Source organism: Pezoporus occidentalis, unplaced genomic scaffold, assembly GCF_034315485.1.
Source record: "Pezoporus occidentalis ecotype Australia unplaced genomic scaffold, CSIRO_AGI_Poc_V1 ctg5, whole genome shotgun sequence".
Lineage (NCBI taxonomy): Eukaryota > Metazoa > Chordata > Aves > Psittaciformes > Psittacidae > Pezoporus > Pezoporus occidentalis.
The window spans coordinates 12,153,220-12,173,340 of NW_026915835.1; the positions used below are offsets into that span (position 1 = coordinate 12,153,220).

Here is a 20,121-nt window from a genome sequence, read left to right on the forward strand (position 1 = left end):
ATCATCTCAGCTCTGAAATTTTGTTATACGCAGTTGCAAGTCCTCTGAACTTCCCAGCTTCTTTCAGCCCAGGGAAAGAATGAAGGGCCTGCTAAAAACCAGTACCTGCTCACCCTCTGCCACCGTGCACAGGGGCAGGGGCTTGTGAATTACTTGTGATGCCCAGTTTTGAGTCTGCTTGCTTGAAAAAAAGACACCTGGGAGCTGGGAAACAAAGGCATTATTAAGGAATGTAGAAGCCCTCTTTGCCTTAAAATCAAATTCCAAACAGTACCTTATATATATGAAAATATTTGATTGATGGTTACCAGAATGTCTATCATCAGGAGTTAAAACATACTTTAAAAAATAATTACCAGCAACTAACCTGTCAAAATAATCTTCTAATGGAGATGATGTTCCAAGACCCCAAACTGAATACACATTTTTGAAAGGATTAATTTTACATAGTTGCATAGAAAGCATACTCTGAGGCTCACGTTAAACATATTCAAACCTCATTATGTAGATAAAAAATAAGCATAGTGACCTACAACAGCAGCATTGTACTATATTAAGATGCAGAAAAGTAACAGTCGGGAAACTTTCAAGGACAGATACCAAGTTTATAACTTGATACATGAACCATAACTGTATTAACAGTAAAAAAGAAAGTGTCCTCTGCTACTAATACTAGTACATTCATAAGGAAGACTAAATTAGAAATCGGTAATTATATCAATGTCATGAATATGTTTGCACATTTGAAAACTTCAGGTGCTAGAAAATGCTGCTGAACCAATTAAATGTTCCAGAGATTAAAGCGCGCTTATCTGGAGCGTACCTTTTCTACCAGGCTCAAGTTTACTTTGCTCTTAACAGGCAACCTACCAGCTGTAGCACCAGCCATGCAATAACAAGCTTCCTTCAGCATCAATTTGTCTACACCAGCCACAAATGACTCACCTGTTCATGTCACGCTCCAGGAGTTACTTTGCTAAGCTTACAGCCTTCTACCGTATAGGGCAGTACCCATTCCCTCCATAGGAGGGGCCGGGTTTGAGGGGCACTTTTGTTTGTTTAGGGCTTTTTATTACTCATACCTTCTTCCTGAAACATGATATGACTGCCTTGATCACCAAAGAAGTTAACTTTCACTTCTCACTGGCCATACACAGACATGACTGAAAAATAAGCATGTGCCAGGTTGTGTTTTAAAAAAGGACATGAAGGTCAATACAAAGGAACTTTGAGCAAGTAAAAACATTAGAAAGCTCTTAACATTACATGGTCATCATGCATGTTCATTCTGACATAAAATTTCCTGTTTAAGTTTTTATTCAAGAAACTGCTGTTATCATAACATATATATATACATATATAAAAAGAAGAGATGGGAGCTAGCCTTGGTGGCATTTCTAAAATGTGAAACTTGGAACTAGCAATATAAACAGGCATAAAGTGAAAATGTTTATAATCCTGATAGCTATATCTGAAAAGCTCAGTTCCTGGCAACATGCAATCAGAAGAATGAATGGCTTTTTTTCTTTCAAGTTTTAATTTGGGGCCAGCGAGCTTGCAGGAAGCAGTAGCAGTAAGAGGATTATTAGGTTTTTTTCCTTAGGTCAAAGTCATCATTCATCATGATTAATGGTACTGTATGCAGTATAGATTACAGGATGTCCCTGGATTGGGACAACTTCAAGGAGCTGAGAAGAGCAAGAGATATGACATGAGAAAATAATAAGCAGCAGACTTGTACACACATACGGTAAAAAGATTGGAAAAGTCTCCTGCATATTTGAAAACCAATGCATCTGTTGACAAGCAGTAAGAGACCTTTTAGTTATCTGTGTTCCTTACTGCTCTGTGTAAAGATTTCTGTACCAGATTCCCCACTGCCTTCATGTGGCAGCTCCTAACCCTAACTTCATCATGGTCATTCACAGGCATCAACTAGAGAACACACGCCTTTGAGCAATGTGCTCCCCTGGATGAACTCTCCCAGTGCGTTCAACAAATGAAACCACAAAATCTACGTGCCAAAAAAAAAGAAATTTTGAGGTTTCCCTTGGTCTCTGCAGGGCACCAAATGACAGCAGCAGCAGGTACTGAATTCTGAATTAGAAACTTGTCACATCCTTATCCACCTGCTCACCAACAGAGCTGAAAGGTATTTTGGCATTTTAATATGAACAGTAATAGTAGAAACGGGAAACTTAAAGATTATTATTTTTATGACACGGTAATAGCTAAAGACTGCTGTATTTGATAGGATGACACCTGAAGCAGTATAAAAACCAAAACGTGCAACAGACCAGTAAAGCAGTACAATCTTCGAACAACTATAGGAAAGCACTGTGCAATTTGGGCCAAACAGCTTGTGTGACTTGGTTCCTATTGAAGAGCAGGGCTCTCTGGAGGGAGTCTGAAGTTGTTGATTGAATAGTCCCCTGAAACCGATCCAAAGCAATTAAGCTGGAATGAAAGCACAAAGCAGACCCTCCATAGCTTCATACAGGGCTCTTGTGGGTACATAAGAGCCACCCTTCCACAAGAAGTGATCCATTACAATTTATGTATGCTGCTCCCTGTAAAATGGCAGGGAGCCCACGTGGCAGCAGCATGCCCAAGTGAATTAACTGACCTCTGTAACAGGACACCATGAAGACAAACTGACACAGTACAGGGTTGAAAGCATTTTCTATATGTTACATAGGTAACAGACTTAAATACTTCAAAGCTGATGGAAAGAAGAGTATCACACAGAAATAAAGCTTGAGCTTCCTATAAGGTGATCCTAAATTTAAACCTTATATGCTACCTGTTATTACTTGAAATTAATAATCCCACTCAAAAACATGGTGTAGATGCTAGCGTGCTTCAAGTCATTACGCAAAAGTCTCACATACATGGCAGAGTTGAGCTATTCACCAGCATGCTTTTACCTTAGTAGTTGTTAACCATTATGTACATGGCTGCGTAGGCATGTACAAGCTGGGTGCTGTGTTCTACAAGGATGGAACAATCTGTGAGACTCCACAGACTATTTTGAGTTTCCCACAGAGCTACAGCAAGAATTTTCAAATCTGCAAAGTGACCATCAAAGCCAGTGGAACTCTGCAGCAGTTTTTCAGGTGGTGGGATACTATGCATAGAAAATCTAACAGTACAATTGCAAAGCATAACAGCAGGAACTAGATAGCTAAAACCACTCCAATATTATAAGGTGGGTTGGCAAACACTGAATTAGCACTGTCGTGTTTCATTCTGATACTTTTCTTCAACTTCAGGTTCAGCATAACAGAAAAGCTCCTGATATTCCAACTTATGTTATTCTTGAAGATTTATTACTTGATAGGTAATAAGCACCAGAGTATACAGACACATCCCTGGCTTGCCTGAGGCTGACACCTTCAGAAGTAACAGAATTCAGTTGAAGCACTCAGTCTCCAACTATTAATTGTCTTGTCAAGGTTTGACCTTTTCATGGTAGTCATGTGAAAACTCACGGAAGTGTATCAAATAGGGTGTCAAATTTGAAAGATTTAGACTGAGATAAGAAATCAAATGGCACTACAACTAAGCTTCTGTTCAGCTTATCGTTGATACCGTTAAAAAGGATTGCTGAAGTTTTAACCTCTAATTTTCACTAAACTCAGGAAGTTCCCTTTCAAATTCCTATACAACAACTAGAAAGCATATGACATTAAGTAAAACAGATGAAGTGCAGCACAGTGAGTGAACATACAGAAACAAAATACTTGGGTTATATAAAGAAACATCAAGCCCATTAACCTAGCAGAGTCTGGGCTGGTCTCCACATTTCTGACAGTCCCAACTGTGATGCTGTATATTTTAAGGACATATCCATATTGAGCAGAAGGGAAGACCACAATAAACCTCAACATTCTGATGTGCTCTATATGATTTTTATACATTGCCTTCTTCTGTGATGATTTTGCAGACAGAAGGTCACTATGGAGGAAACATTCATTTTGTAAACTTCAGCCACCCCACTAAACTGCAGATATTATTTTTAGTTCTCCCTAGCACTAAGCAGACAGGGAATCCAAGGCGCAGTGCCAGCATGTAAACCCACTCCTTCTGAGCTGGCTCTAATCCTGTTGCCTTGCTCCCACTCTGCTCCCATGTCTAGGTCAGCAAATTTCCTCAAGGCTAAATCTGAATACATGCACACATATGCTGTGGATAATCTGGGTACGTTTCTTCATGAATAATTCAGATAACAGTGTAATGTGCTGCTCCTACTGAAAGGCCCCTTGATTTTCTCTTTTGGCAAGGTTTGCCCAAAAAAGTGCTGCTGAAAAGTAGCCAACATCTTGCCTCTATATATAATGTAGTTGGTGTACAAAGAAAAGTGGATCCTCTCTACAAACTGTTCCGTACTGCTCAAGCTTGCAGTCCTGCTGCACAGAAAATCAGGGGACTCTCATTGAGTACAACCACAAAGTCAGGCCAGAATTTTCTACAGAAGGGATGCTTGTTTAAAATCTTTCTCCATAAAAAACACAGTGTTGTATACAAGCCTAAAGTAAATGTTATGGGAAGAGCAGTATTTTCCATATAAAGCTCTCCTAACAGATGCTACGGGATTTGCACATTAAAGCAACATTTCAGCATCTTAAATTATGGTTCTGTTTTGTTTTAACGTGTAGTTACAATAGCTTGTTTGGCAATTTGTATCCTAAACGGCTTAGACTGACACAAAAGTACCATGACACTGATGGCAGTTCAGTATGGCAGCAGGTTGCACACATGACCCCTTCTCTTTTTAATCTGCACATTAGCGGGAATTCGTTTTTTCACCGTAGACTCCCGAAGATGTAGTTTTGCACGCTGTGACAGAGCTGGGGCAGGCAGGAATCACAGAGCTCTGTGCGTGTACTGCAGCCTGCTGCGGACATCAACCTGAAGGTCATACATCAGCTTTTGGCACAGGGTTTAGCTGGAGTTTATGTGCTGCTTTGTTTCTGCCCTTCCAGCCAAGCAGTCCTAAAGAAAGCAACTGGTTCTCCTCTGGCAAATACGGCTCTGTTAAATATGTACTACTCCTATTTTTATTTAGGAATCCTAGTGGAACTTGAGATCAAGTTGTTAGGAATAAGCAAGCCAAAGCAAATACAAACCAACTATGAGAAGGCATATAAAAATACGTTTCAACGAGTTAGCATTGCACGTCCTAGTCCTTCACTGCTCTGTTACTATTTACTCTAGTTCTGAAACACCCAAGAGCCCAGACCATTCCCAAAGTTCCTGGTACACTGGTCTTTTTCTCTCTATTATTTTCTTTTTTAATGAACATAACAGGAAACCCATATCGCCCTCAGAGAATTCATGAAATATATTTAGCACCAGCATTCTAAAAAAATAAATATTTATTAATGTTACTGGAAAAAAACAAAATTGTGAACAGTGTGGAAGGCAGTCATTGCTGTGCCCCAGAGGATAATATTCTGACTTTCCACAGTATGTTTTTTTTCAATGCATCATGGATCTCTGAACAGCACTGTGCAGATCTACACATTCTTGCCAAGAGTAAAGAAATAAAACATAACCCCAGTCATTTTAACAAAGAAAGTTGCTTGTTAAGGTTTATCAACATGCAAAAATAAATTTTACGACTGAAATACACCTCAAAGTTAGTTGTAATGGGAGGAAGAAAACCACAGAGCCAGGGATGGTTGAGTTAGGAAAAAGCCACATTTCTATGATACTGGGTTTATCTTATCTAATAGGTTCTACAAGTCTTGCATACAGGCTTTGAACAAGGATCTCTCTGGTGTTAGCATTTTAAATCAATTTAATCCTTCAGGAAAGTGCCACGTGTCCAATACTGTAGAATCCTACCCATCTTTACTGGTTTCAGAAATGCAGAACAAAAAAAAAAAAAAACACCTTACCATTCTGCAATTCCAAATTTTCAGAAAAGATCATAAAAGCCTGTCTAACTCTGAAGAGATAAAACGATAAAGGACATTATGGATTCCATGACAAAGCAACCAAATTTGACTGAAGATGAAGACAACTCACAAGCAAGTTATAAATTGAGGAAACATGGTTTAGTAGATACAATTCCTCCTAAGCACTGAACAGAGTTTCTTAAGGGCAGTGCCTCAACCGAAATATTTTGCCTTTCTTACAAATAAACCAAACTGGAATACATCTAGGTAACTGCTTATTGGTTCATGACATCTTTCAGAGGCTCTGAACTGAAAAATTTTAAGATGCATTATACTACACATGAACTTACTATATGCCATATACTCCATCCAAACATTCTTCATGGCATGACAGACTCTGAAGAACATGCTGGCGGTTTTTGTTCAGTTGACTTAAGTAACTAAAACCACAAGAAAAGCCATGTTTAAGCACTGTGGCTGAAGCCAACACTCAAAATTTCACCTTGGGATGGTGAAATGACACCTCAAGGCCCCGCTGCTGCCATGGTTTATCTTGCCCAGAGACTGCATGCTCAGGGAGCAGCAGAAATCCCAGCAGCATCATCCTCTCCAGAAGTGGACCAACTAATTAACTTCTCATTGGAAGACCTAATTCCCTGCAGCAGGGATAGGGAGGACTAAGCAGCCAATTTCACTTAAGAGAGGGATGGATTTAATCAGGCTTCACTTCCAGCAGCAGGACATAAGGCTGTTCATTTCAAGTGGTATGGCAGAGGCAGAGTGGAGAGGCAAGAGGCAATAGAATACAGCTTCAGATCGTGGCAGGTTTTGTGCTGGTGAAGCACAACTCTGCTCAGAATGAAGACTAGCTGAATTTTTCAAGATACACACTTAACTTGTATAAAAATGCAGAAATTAAGACTCTAATATGAGCTACAATGAGCCCTTTGGGGTGAATGCCCATGCTTCTGTTTACTTGAGTGGGGGAAATGTTGTATCCTTTTCCCTGCAGTCCTAAATATATTATTAGAACTAATCCTCTACAGCACAAACAGGCTTACCCCTGACCAGCGCTGAGAGGAAGATTGAATTACCACAGTGCTTTCAGATCTACAAGACTGCCAAGAACATTTATTTTCCCACCTCACTGATCTACCAGTTGTCACCTAATTAATACACCTGAGGGAGACAAAAAACAACCCCTCAAGCAAACAAACAAAGAACAAAACCAACAAACTATGTTAATGGATGAAAACATGCATATCCAAAATGGATGCACCTTCTCTGGTACACAAAACAGATCACAAAAAGGGAGGTCACTTAGTTCATGCATCCCTAAGGTAAGCACTTCCAGGCATTGTGCTTTCACCCTGCCCTCTGACATCCAGTATTGTCTTTTTACACTTTGAAGACCTCTTCAGGGCAAATACAGCTGTTCATGACATGATCATACCCTATCTTTCATTAGTAATGTCCTGCTTTATCTTGGAACCCATGGTTTTGCATGGCCTTAGTGTACCTATTTGTGTCAGACCGTTAAGGTGGTAAGATATTATATAACATTCTGTACAGACCAGAACAGCACAAATCCTGTATATGAATTAAGTCATTTCACTTTTTGCTTTGAGTTTGCTTTCCAGCTGCCTTCAAACACCACATTATTTAATACAAGACTTACAGTGGGTCTGACTTTTTACCCAGCCATCTCCTTGAGCACTCCAGAGGTGCTGCAGACATACAGAACGTGAAGTTAGATGATGCCACAGTTCACATATGGGATAAATGATAAAAGCCACATTTTTTTTCTTGTCTCTGAGCTTGAAATAGTATCTGAAACCACAAAGGAAACTAAACCAGGTGGCAGAGGACAGCTGGTGCCATGAGGGGACCATGCCAACACTGCTGAGAATTCTGCATGACCTACAGCCTGGACAGCAAACTCCATGACCGGTCTGCAAAATTCATTGAAGCGTCTGAAGACTTCACCTTGGAGACTTCACCTTGGAGAAACTAAAGATGCTCAGGGAGTTCTAAGTAAATGGGGAAGATGGATGGAAGAGATGCAAGGAAGGCGAGCTGTGCACATCAAATGCTATACCAAACTCTAGCAAAAAGCAGAGATTGGTAGGAGTCAGCCACACTATTATTCTGCAGTGGCTACTTAGAAAATGAATCTTTTTTTTTAGCATTCATCATCTTAATAAACACTACCTTCAAGCATTTTGGTCCAACATTTTTACCATCTCTAATAATCAGACTCTCCCTGTTACCAAGACATACATAAGCTAGCCAAACCTTTTGGAAGTCAGTTTTCTATCTAAATATTTTTAAAAAGAACTGCCTCTATATTTTAAAAACAGGACAAAACCACAGAAACACATAAGCAGAAGAGGAGCCCTGATTTGGTGTGCACAGATGCATACAAGCTCCTTTCTTTCAATAAAATAGTCTTATTATCTGGTCACTGTGTTACCTACAGCTACTCTCTGTGGGCTTATATCATTTCATATATTTATCATTCTATATTTTATTTTGCCTTTCTGCAAATACAGTCCTCTAGAATAAGCCTCCTACACCCCAAATAATGGGGTGGTTTTCAGGAACTGCAAAAGGAAAAATGAATGAAGTCTTTCTACAAAAAGAGCAGATAAGAGTATTTAAAACTATTCCTTTTCCTCTCCTAAACGTTAACCAGGAACAAAGAGGCTCCATACCACCATCTACAAACAGTTAACTTTAATATTTATACTATTTCTTCTGTTTGGGACACGAAAGAAAATTATTATGGACAAGATGTTCAAAACTGGAACTTAAGGATAGCTTTGCAAGCCTAAAACAAGATGCACTCTCATTTTCAGAAAAGACGTGCTGAATCAATCACTAAGGAAAATGAAAATGAAACACAAAGCTCATTTTAGTTTCATTTCCCAAACCTGTCAAAAATTGTTAAAGAGAAAAAGAGAATGCAAGACTCTTCATGTGAGGCTGTATAGCCCATACCCACGTAGGCTGGAGATCATGAGGCTGCTCACCCAACAATTCTGCATTCATTGCAAGCCTTTAGCATCCACTCTTTGTTTTGAGTCATTGTTTCTCAGTCCATGAATGGATTTGACCCACGCAAACAAATTTTCTTTTGGTCTCTCCAAGACTTGTTTTCTTGATAAATCTGGGGCAACCTGTCTTTCTCAGGGAAAACAGTGTTACCCCTTCCTTTGCAACCAGTGTGAGCTCAAGTCTATCCAGCAACCAAACTGTGAAACATTGCCACTTCCTGCAGAATCCTTCAAAACCCAGAGCCTATCTTTTTTATCACATCTGTTGTGTCTATTAAAAATGCAGCTTATCAGATGACTCAACCTGCGCAATATTTTAGCACAAATTGAAACGATGCTGTACATATATTTACTCACGCCAAAACTTTGCTGCCATTTAACTCATGCTCCTGACACATAAAAATGAAAGCACAGAAGAAATATGAATGTAAAGTTCATAAATATTCCTCTTCAAATGTTTCTAACTTACATTCTTCAGTAAGAAGCCTTACAGAACAAGGTATTATTACAGTATAAAAGCCTCCTTTGAATAGCCAAAATGAAACTTTTTGTACCGATGCCTTTTTTCTCAGAATAAACTTATGGCCTTGCTTTACTGAAATACATTATTTAACAGACAGTTATCACACTCTTGGAATAGACAAACGTTTTTGACTTTCAGCCCCTGCAGCAATGACAGAGCAGGGATCTGGGTTACAAACAGGCTGTCTCCAGGGCTCTTGTCTCTGAGATTCTCTGCTTCTCTAACTCTTATCACAGCTTTACGTTGTCCGCAAAATACTCCTCTATTTGGTTGTGGTGGTCTAAACTTTCGGAAGGGGAAAGAGTTGACAAGGCATTTAGTTTTGCCATTAGATATAAGGAAGAAACTATTTACCGTGAGGGTGGTGAGACACTGGTACAGGTTGCCCAAATAAGTTGTGGATTCACTGGGAGTATTCAAAGTCACGTTGGACAGGGCTTCAAGCAACCTGGTCTAGTGGAAGGTGTCCCTGCCTATGACAGGGGGCTGGAACTATATGATCTTTAAGGTCTCTTCCAACCCAAACCATTCTATGGTTCTATGATACGATTTTTGCTTTGCCTTGAAACAGCCTAGTCCTCTCAACACACGGCTGCAGCAGAATGCCACAGCTACAGATTATAAACACAAGAGCTAAACCCTACTCAGGTCTGAGCACAAAACCACTTTTCTTTCACAGCCAGTTGGGCTTCGTTTTGAAACCATGTAACAATACACTTGGATCATTGCTTATCGGGTTTCTAAAAGAAATGCAAAACACAGCAAGTAAGTTCTTGCTTAACTAGAGAAGACTTCACTAATACAAATCAAGTACAGTATAATTAGATTTTGGATGCCAGTTCAGAACAAAAAACAAAAATAAATCCCCAAAACAGGTTTATTAATATTTCAATGAGAAAACTCACAATCTGAACTAGCATAATAATTAAATAAAACAAAAAGTGCAAAAAGAGAACAAACCATAACCCTCTCCCCCAGAGAGCAGGCAACCCAAGGCAATTGTCAAACAGCATTGATTTGTTTCACACAATTAAAATCTGCTTACAGAATAAAAATCAGCATTTCATGGTAGAAAGGGCATTTCTTGGTGGCTGGGAGAAGGGTATGCCTGCTATGTTTATAAACTCTAACTTCTGGTTTAAATAAATAAATCTGTTCCTGGGGTTGTGAAGAAAATCTGCCAAATATAAAATAAGAAAACACAGTCATCTAATTTCTACAGACAGACTCCATGCATCCTACATGATTCTCTAGTGACAGCAATAAAAACTAACAAATCTCTGGCTGTTATTCAGAAGCTACTAGCCAGAACTAAACAGTCAACTACCCTTACCCACTTCAGCTGGCTGCTGCTATGAAAAGTCACAAGCAGCTGCAAACACAGTAATAACTGGGGAGCAGAGGGGAAAGTCAGAAACTTCTGTTCCTGTCCTCACCAGTCAGATGGCTCCAGATGTTTTCTCTCCTCTTGTAATTAAATGGCAAAAGAAAGAGACACACACACCCCCCCCCCCCCAATAAAAGGAACTGAGCATCCGCCCCCCATATAGACAGCTGAGCTCTCTGAGACACCAAGCCGAAGTACTACTCCAGAACACAAGTCTAGCCACCGGCTCCTACTTTTCAGCTCTGCCTACAATTTGCAGGCTTTCAAATAAAGGTGTTTTGTACCCCCTCACATTCTCATTTTTTATTCAGTCACGACAAATAACTTTCAAAGATGTTATCTTCCCACCTGGCGTTAACAAAGCACATACTGCATGGGGTTTTACTGGTCATCTGCTAAAGAGATTTGCAGGGACTGTCAAAAAGTATTGGTTTTTTCTGCAAATAACAGCCCCTTTTGTGGTCACAGTGAATGCAAGCGTATTGCTGCTGGTGAACAAAGCAACAGGCCCAAAGCCAAAATTCTCATTCTCACCTACATTGTTTTTTGAATTACTGCACAAGCATTAATCTCTTGGAAGTCAATTATTACCCTTTCACAAATTACATCCTCTATTAAAATCATGGCTAGCTGTCTTCCAACTTGACCAGAGGACATCTCACATACTCTTCCTTCATTCCAGAGTGACTCAGTGCGGCGCTGAGCTTAATATTGCCAAGAGGGGTAACACCATAACACCACAGCTTTGTAGTCATCTCTGGCTAGTCTGAAATCAGTATAACTTCTGGAATGGCTACCTGACCCTTCCCGTTCTTCACCACTTATTGCTACCTTGTGCCTCCAACCTACCTGTCTTGATGTAACTGGTATTAGGGTTGCATAGTAAAGCGAACAAGGGAAGCAGATTGGGACTAATCCAGCAAAGGAGAGGGAAAAGCAAGTTTAACGCCAGTCAATTCCCTGATCCTGTTTGCTGTGTGGCTGCCCAAACAGTTGTGCTGCCACGAGGACAAAGCCGAGAGGAAGGAATGAGCGAGAGGTCGAGGCTGGAAGAGAACAGGATCACTTCTCAGTAGTGGTGCCAACTGACATTGGCTGGAAATGGCTATGGCCTAAGATGGAAAATGAGGTTGTCTTAAAATAACAGCTGTGAAAAATACTTTCTATAATAATATGCACCACAAAGCTCACATAACCAACACAGAACAGAAGCACATATCTGAAGATCTTGAAAGCGTGTAACAACAGCAGCTATTTTATAACAAACAATGAAAAGATGCAGAAGACTGCCAGAGCTAGCAACCTGCAGCCCAATTTCAACCATTCAGGACTAGGCTTAAGCACAGATCAACAACTTCAGACCTGCACAGACCTAGCCAACAATTGATAACAAAACCCAGGAGAGGAATAAAAACATTCCACCTTCTTTTCTTTTTGATACCTTAAAACACCTGCCTGTTAGTCGGATATTTGTGAATCACATCTCTAGCTGTGCATCTACTACCCTTGTCGTAGTTTTTTTCCCTGGAAATCAAGTGTTGAGCAACCCTTGTGCAAGGGACTCACTCTTTATTAATGATAATGAGGTTAAAAAAAATCTTGACAGACAAAACTTAGACTGTCTTGTCAGAACAAGATCAGCGTTTATAACAGGGAACCTGTTCACACTGATCACTTTCATAATAAAGTTCTATCTACAGTATCGGCTTGGTTTAATTCCATGCACACAAGGACGTTTTCCTCCATGAGGAAAGAAGGAATGACATGTGGATAAAAGGGTCAGCCACAAAAAGCCTCCCAAATGTAAACGTATACAGAATTTTGCATATTCACAATAGGGACCCACTATCTTACAGCATGAGTTTGTCTCACAAACTCATGGTAACAGAGCAGACCTATCCCAGAAATAAATCTGATTCAGCAACTTCTGCCAACAGCAGGAGCTTTGGTTCACTTCAGTCCATATGGCCAAACTGAAAGGACATTCTGGCTCCTCCCTTGCCAGACACGATCCCCTCCATTTCATGCTCCTTCTGCATGCTCTTTCCTGGCAGAGCCCAATAGGGGTAGAAGCTGCCAACCAGTTAAGTGCCGTTACCTCCACTCAGGATACTGCCTACTCTATCTTTGATGATGGCTCAAGTCACAGCTATGTACACAATCTAAATCCTTCCTGTGTTATAATCTCTGGCAGTATGACGGCTCAAGTAAAAATTACTATACTGAGAACTTTTCAGTCACTTTCCTGATACTTCCTACCCTCTCCACTGAAGGAAAACAAACAACTGGAGTAGATCTAGTAAGTCAGCTAAGTTGTTTCAGTAAAATCCAGCACTTTTAACAAGATGCATTTTTCCTCCATACACGTCTGTGAAAACTGGGGAGAAGGTGTCTTAACTTACTCAACCAAATGGCTGTTACTGAAAGGTCTTTTTCTTGCTGTCACCGTGCTAAATCAATGATCAAACCTGCTCTTCAAACTGCCATAGCTCACATACTCTATACTGGGAGGAGAAAGGAGTCTGCTGCACATCTGATGCATGAGCCAAAGCCGGTTAGGCAGTCGGGAAAATACAGTCTTAGGTCTTTTTTTCCAGTTGGCACTTTATCAACAATGTCTCCACCCAAACCTAGGATTGTCTGTAGCACTGCTAAGTGGGCCTGAGCAGGGCCAGGTGTCCTTAGCATGACCTATGAGCAGGACACGGACCACTGGCCAAACCCGGCGGATTCCACACCACCAGGATCTGCGTGAAAGCACAAGCCTCCTCACCACTCTATTTCTTCCCAACACTTAACACCACCGTAAAGGCGGTTTACTATGAATTCTGCAGTCTGCTCACTGAGAAGACTGCGTGCTTGCTACCGAGCTGCTGCAAGATTTCAGACCTCCCCGCGGAACGACTAGGGATAAAGAGCGGGACTTCGTCTCCCAGTGCACCCGTGTTTCGCAGGGTCTGGTGTCCTAGGCCTGGCAGGGGTTGGCCCAACAGCCCAAGGCAATTTGGGACCGTGTGCCCCCTCCTCCTTGCTCCAGCCCCCCGGCTGCCGTCCGAGCAGCCTGGCCCAACACAGTGCAGGTGCAGCCTCGGTACAGCCACTCCGAGAGAGCCTCGCGGGCAGAGCTGGGCTGCAGCTGCCCGCAAGCGCTGCGCTGCCCTACCCTGCCGAGTCCGAACACTCCCACCTCCCCTCGGCTGCAGGCAAAAGGCAAGAGAAGGAAAGCGGGGGAACCCCGGTCAGCGCCCCCTCCCCGTGCCCCCGCCGCCACTCGCCTGGTTGGGGTCGGTGGCCCTGAAGACGTGGCAGGTCATGGGCGAGTCGGGGTTGTCCGGCTGCGCCTTGATCAGGTAGGCGAAGTAGGTGAGGTCGTGGCTGTTGTGAATGAAGCGGACGATGTGCTGCGCCTTGTGCTCGAAGATGAAGACGGCTGGAGCGGGGCTGGGGGGGCAGCCGGTGCCAGCGGGGCGGCCAGGGCTGGCGGGTCCGGCGGGCACGCAGCGCAGCGTAGGGGAACCCAGCAGCAGCAGCACCTCGCGGGCCGGCACCCCGCTGCCTAGCGCCCCGCTGGCCTCCTGCCGCTGCCCGCGGCGGCGGATCTCCGCCATCAGCCAGGGCAGCATGGGCTGCGTGGTCCGCCTGTCCAGGCAGGACGAGCCCACGTACCACAGCCTGAAGCGCTTCTCCCCTGGCGGCACAGGCTGCGGATCTGGATCGGGCTCCTGCTCCAGCGGGTGGGAGAGCGGCTCTCCCTCCCCTCGTTTCTCCATGGTGGGTTCCCGGGCTGGAGGGTGCGCTGCTCTGCGGCCGCTTTCCCCAGGCGGCAGGTGCAGCCTGCGGGGCCTGCGCTCGGCCGGGGCCGCCGCTAAAAGTGCATCCCGCCCGGCGCGTCCCCGGGGCCGCGCCGCCTCCCTACCGACCGACCCCAAAGGCGGGGAAGGGCGGACGAGTCACCCCCCTCCTCCTCCTCCTCCTCCTTAACGCCCCGGGGAGGAGCGGGCAGGCTACGCCCCCAGCGGGCTCCGCGGCCCGGCTACCGCCAGCCGAGGGGTGGGATGGGATGGCACCGCTCCGAGCTCCAAACAAAAATACAACGTGGCCTGCACTCCCCAGGCTGCTGCCGGTCCCGCCACTGCCGGCGGTTGGGGGGCTGGTCTCTCCTTGCGCCCCACGACGCTGACCGGAGGAGGAGGAGAAGGAAGGTCGCCGAGCGGCAGAGGGAAGGAGGTCGGGAAGCCACCGGAGCCGCCCCCCCGGCCCGTTTGTAACAGTTCCCCAGGGTTTTCTGAGTTGATTTGGATTTTGGTGAGGTGCCCCCCGCCTGGCTCTGATCCCGCCGCTACCTCTCCTCCCGTCGGCTTCTGCCGTGCCGTGCCGCAAACGGGTGGAGGTACTGCTAGGGATGCAGTTGCAGCAGCGCCTTCCTGCCGAGTCACCGTCAAAACAGAGTTTAATTAAGCCTGATTTTTATTTTTTTTTTTTCCGGTTTCTTTTTCCTGCTTCAGTTTTCAGTTGCGGTTTGTGGTGGGTTTTTTTCCTCGCTATCGCGATAACAGTTCTTGACAACGAAAAATCCGCCACCTACTGTAGATGCTAGTAACTAGTTTCCTCTACCTGAGAATACTTTCTGGGCAAGGCTTTTCCCGTTCGTACAGCATCTGTATCCATTTTGCAGTTGTCCGGTTTGGTGACTGTCCTTGTGTTTACATCTGTAGCAATAGCGGTGGTAATTCCCAGTAATATGCTATTATGTCAACCCTGATTTATCCTGGCATAGGGAAAGAAGAAAAAGGTCTGCAGTTTGAGCTGAGGAGCTATGCGGTGTAACAGGGCTACTTGCTAGATTTGGGCAGGGAGGGATCATATAGCACAGCAGCTATCAACCTTCAGTAGTCTGAACTGACATAAAACCTGTCATCAATATTTTAATAGTGTTACAAACAACTGTCCTCATTTCCTGAGCAAAGTGTTTTGCTCTTCTTTTTCCCAGTTCAATCATCTGGTCTGTGCGTTTTGGTTACCAGTTGTAATCTTCAGTTTTCGTGTTCTGACTTGGAAAAGCCTCAAACACACCTCCTCCCACAGCATTCTATGATGATCCATTCTTAGAATGGGACAGCTAACACAGGATGTCTCACATAGGCTGGACACCAGCTTTAATATCTGCTACAATTGTACAAGTCAAAGTCAGAATGCAATTGCTTTCCCAAGCTGTTTTCAGCCACTTTTAACATCTGAACTGCATTGTTGTACAGTAGATTTTACAACTGGGGTAGTCAAAATAATAAAGGCCAGTTTGTTGGTTTTTTTTTGTTATCACAAATCTAAAAGTTTCTCATTCCTCAGTCTGCACAGTGAGCATTAACCCTTTAGCTGGGAACACTACTCGACATTTTGGGCCCTGGCACTGTAGCACTGGCACCAGTTTAATGCTGCAATGGACTGTTAGGTTTATGCCAGTTCAGTTCTTCGAGCTGCCTCTCATTGAACTGACAGCACTCATACAGATACTGCTGCTGGCATGAAGGAAGCGGGTGAAGAGGGCAGTGAGAGTGCTCACTGCTTTTGGGAACGGTTGGTTAGATGATTCCATCCAGAGCATGAAGCTTAAATGCAGTCACTTGAGCACAAAGACTGATGTAAACTACCAGGGAAGTGAATTGAACACTGGGCTTGCACTAAAGCAGCAGCAAAACCACCTCAGACATTCTGTTGTGATGATTTTACACAGGCTGATCATGAAATGGCTCTAACGAAGCAGCCTAAGGGGGAGGCTGCAATATCCTGAATTGCTTCAGCTACTTACAAATGCCCTCTCAGAGGCTATTAGATCATTTTGTATTATGTTTTATACCACCTACCAAAACCAGGTTGCAGACAACTACCTACGTTTTTAGGTGCTATGGCAATACAAATAATAAATAATAATTATGAAATGTGAAAGCATTCATGTGAACACATTTTTTAAAATACCAAAAAAGAGGCTGAAACTCATAGAATCATAAAGTGGTTTGGGTTGGAAGGGACCTTAAAGTTCATCTAGTTTCAACCCCCCTGCCATGGGCAGGAACACCTTCCACTAGACTAGGTTACTCAAAGCCCCATTAATTCTTTTAAGCAACCACAAACCCACTGATGTTCTCACATTGTTCAAATGGAAGCCTTCACTTGAAGATGCTACAGAGCTCTGTTTTCAGCTGCTAAGGATGCACTTCAACATTTGAAAATTATTTTGGCGAGTAGAACTGCAAGGAACAAAGTGTGTTAAATGAATCTGAAATTCTTACATTGTCACTCTTGTGCCACTTCCATAAAGCTGTTTGGTATCTCCATCAGTTGGGTGATTTGTTTAATATGGTATGAGATCTGGTTATTTTGACCTCATTACTCGTTATACAAATTTCTTGTAAGACAAACTTAATCCATATGAACTCTACCACTAATATTTTAACCACCTTCAAAATCAAATTCTCAGATGTTAATCCAAAGTTACTCTTCTTGCTTCAGCTTTTTATGCCTCTCTGAACCAATTCTGCACAGTAATCCTTCTTAGCTGTTATCTTTATCCACTTACTTCATCATTTCTTTCTTATCCTTTAATCTGCCTACCACCTTTTATCCGCCCATCTCATTAATACTGCTTCATTAGAAACTCAGTCCTTTAGTTAGAGAACTTTTCTTCTTGATTGGTCCCCTTTTCTCACTTCTTTTCAGTTGCAAGATTTCATGCATCTTTAAGTTAAAACTTCCTAATTTCTCTCATATTGAGCACAGTATTCTTTTGCCTGTGACCTCTGACATGCTCCTCATGCTATTTCTCCCCTAATGTTGAAAACTGTAACGGTAACAAAAATATCATCCTCTTAATTCTTTGCACAGTATAGTTAGGAATTAGCCTGAATTATATAATCCTAACAGCTCAGTTAATGGGAAGCAGAAACTTTGGGATAGAGAAGGAAGCAACTTTCCATAGTCCTTATCCAGAAAGCTTTGACAATACATGTCTGTTCTTGATGAAAGAGTGGTTTCTCTCCAGGTCATCCCAAATAGAAGTATAAATGCAGTACCAATGCAGAGACATGACAGACAAAGCCTCTGATGAGAGGACACAATTATTTTAAAAATCCCTCTTTTTTTTAATTATAAGCCAAGCTTCTTAAAATAAATTGTAAAATTCAAAATGAAAACTATATTGGAAGATCTGAAGTACATAAAGTACTCTGCTCAATAATTACCACAGCATGTGCAGCAAATACATGCTCAGCTGATCAAATAAAACCGACAGCATTCCCAGTCAGGCTTTTTTGAGTTGTTGATAACCTTCCATTGATTTCTGTTGACTAAACAGCCATTAGATGCAAAATCTAATTGAAATAAGGTTTATTATTGAAGTGACCAAGTGATAATTAGTTAGCTAAATATAAGTAAATGCCTCTGAACATTTTGGATTCCATATGTTTGTCAGTGGAGTACTACATGTAAAGATATTTTTTTCCCTCCTGTTTATTAAAGGAAGTATGTTTTGTTCATTAAGAGAATGCCTTAATGATGTATACTGATAATATATGCTGCACCATAGCAGCCATTTCATGTATCATATCTGGATCATCAGTTCATATTCAGTGTTAAAGGATTTAAACCTGCAATCCACAGTTCTCAGTAATTTCTTAAGGAGCAGAAAGACCTCAGCAACTCACAAGATCAGACTGTTAATGGCTAGTAATTATCCACCCCCTTAAGCTTTCTAATCACAATTTTAATTGCAGAAAAAAATATTAAGTTATTAGAGGAGCTGTAGACTTGACTTTATGCATAACTTTAATCACCTTGGACTAGAGCACTTTATTTCCATAATATGCCCTGTAGCTGGAATTGCTTCTCTTCCTATTGCTTTTCTAAGAATGCTGTCACTCAACTCTGGGATTTCAAGGTCCACTACTGTATTTGCATTAAATTTAACTAGTAAATTTTTATTTTACTCTCAGATTGTCTTTAGAAAACATTTTATGAAACTATCCAGTCTTATTTGAAGACTAACAAATTAACTTTTGGAAATATAACTGAAGTATTAGAAAGGAAGTTCCGTAGACCGGGCATATTATCAAGGTTTTAAAGTTTAGCTGCTAGAGAATCTCTGGTGCCTCCTCTATTGAGTATGTTAAAACATCGCTAGAAAGAATGAAAACCATATCTTTTGCAGGATGTACAGAGGTCATTATAGTTTAAAATACAATTACAAAGGTTTGAGTAAGACATAAGAAGCCTTGTAGAGGCACACCAATATCAGGAGACACTCACTGCAATTTGTCCACAATAAAAAGGATGAAAAATTTGATGGGGGCCGGGTGGTTTGGGGCTTTTTTTCTTCCCAAATAGCACTAATCTTTTTTGATCATAATGACAGATTAGAATTTGTTCTGCCAAATAAGAACCACTCCAAAACAGATTTAGGTGAACTGGAGTGAGCAAAGTTTTTAAGAGAATAATCCCTAGCTAGAAATTTCATAAACATCTCTAGAACTTAAGGCAAACCACCACGTTTCACATCTCTGTTCAATGTACCATTATTCAATTTAATGTAGCACTGATTAAGATGCAAGAATTCAATGAATTTTCTGTTTCTCTTCAAAGCAGCACTTGATTGTGGAAAAATTCTTTTTTGCTCTTTTGACATTTAACAGTCATCCTTTCAAACTTTCTGGCACAGCAGACTCTTAATCCAGTAAAGAACAACAATGCTTTTTGTTTAAAAATAGGTTGTAATCTCCAGTCCTGTTTTTTTAAGGTTTTTCCCCAAAAGAAGGACATCACATCAGCTCACTAAAATCCCTATTGCTGAGATAATAGAGTCTGGTGGCTGTTAGCAGCTCAGGCCAGTTGCAAAGCTAGTTATTCCAGAAGATAAAAGAACTTCTTCCTCAAGAATTTCCACATTCCCAATTAGTTCTCCTTTTATATAAAGGAGACATTTACTTCCCTACTATTCCTTGACTACTGCAGTAACATACCAAAAAAAGAAGAGTACCGCAGCTGCTGGAGCCTTCTTCTCTCTCTGACAGTGCCCACCATCTCCACCTCATTGTGTGGTTTGGAAAGGATTCTGGTCCCCTCCAACCCTCTAGCAGTGGAAATCATGACAGAAGTTTTGGTCATTGCCAAAGCTATAAGTAACATCTTTATATTATTCCACAAATATATTATTACAAAGGATGAACCACAGGCTAGAAAGGTTAGCAGACAGCATAGTGGAGT

At 42.0% G+C, this 20,121-nt stretch overlaps 1 protein-coding gene across 2 annotated transcripts in view; it reads right to left on the reverse strand.

Moving 5' to 3' along the window:
* The window catches only part of TBC1D4 (TBC1 domain family member 4), a 105,136-nt gene extending 90,230 nt beyond the window's left edge, over positions 1-14,906 (reverse strand). The window contains exon 1 of one of the 2 annotated variants that reach the window (XM_062636906.1): positions 14,145-14,906. In XM_062636906.1, the coding sequence (XP_062492890.1) occupies positions 14,145-14,639 (495 nt within the window). In that variant the 5' untranslated portion in view covers positions 14,640-14,906. The remainder of the gene's footprint in view (positions 1-14,144) is intronic. The other variant, XM_062636907.1, reaches the window with a different exon arrangement.
* Between the last annotated feature and the right edge of the window lie 5,215 nt (positions 14,907-20,121).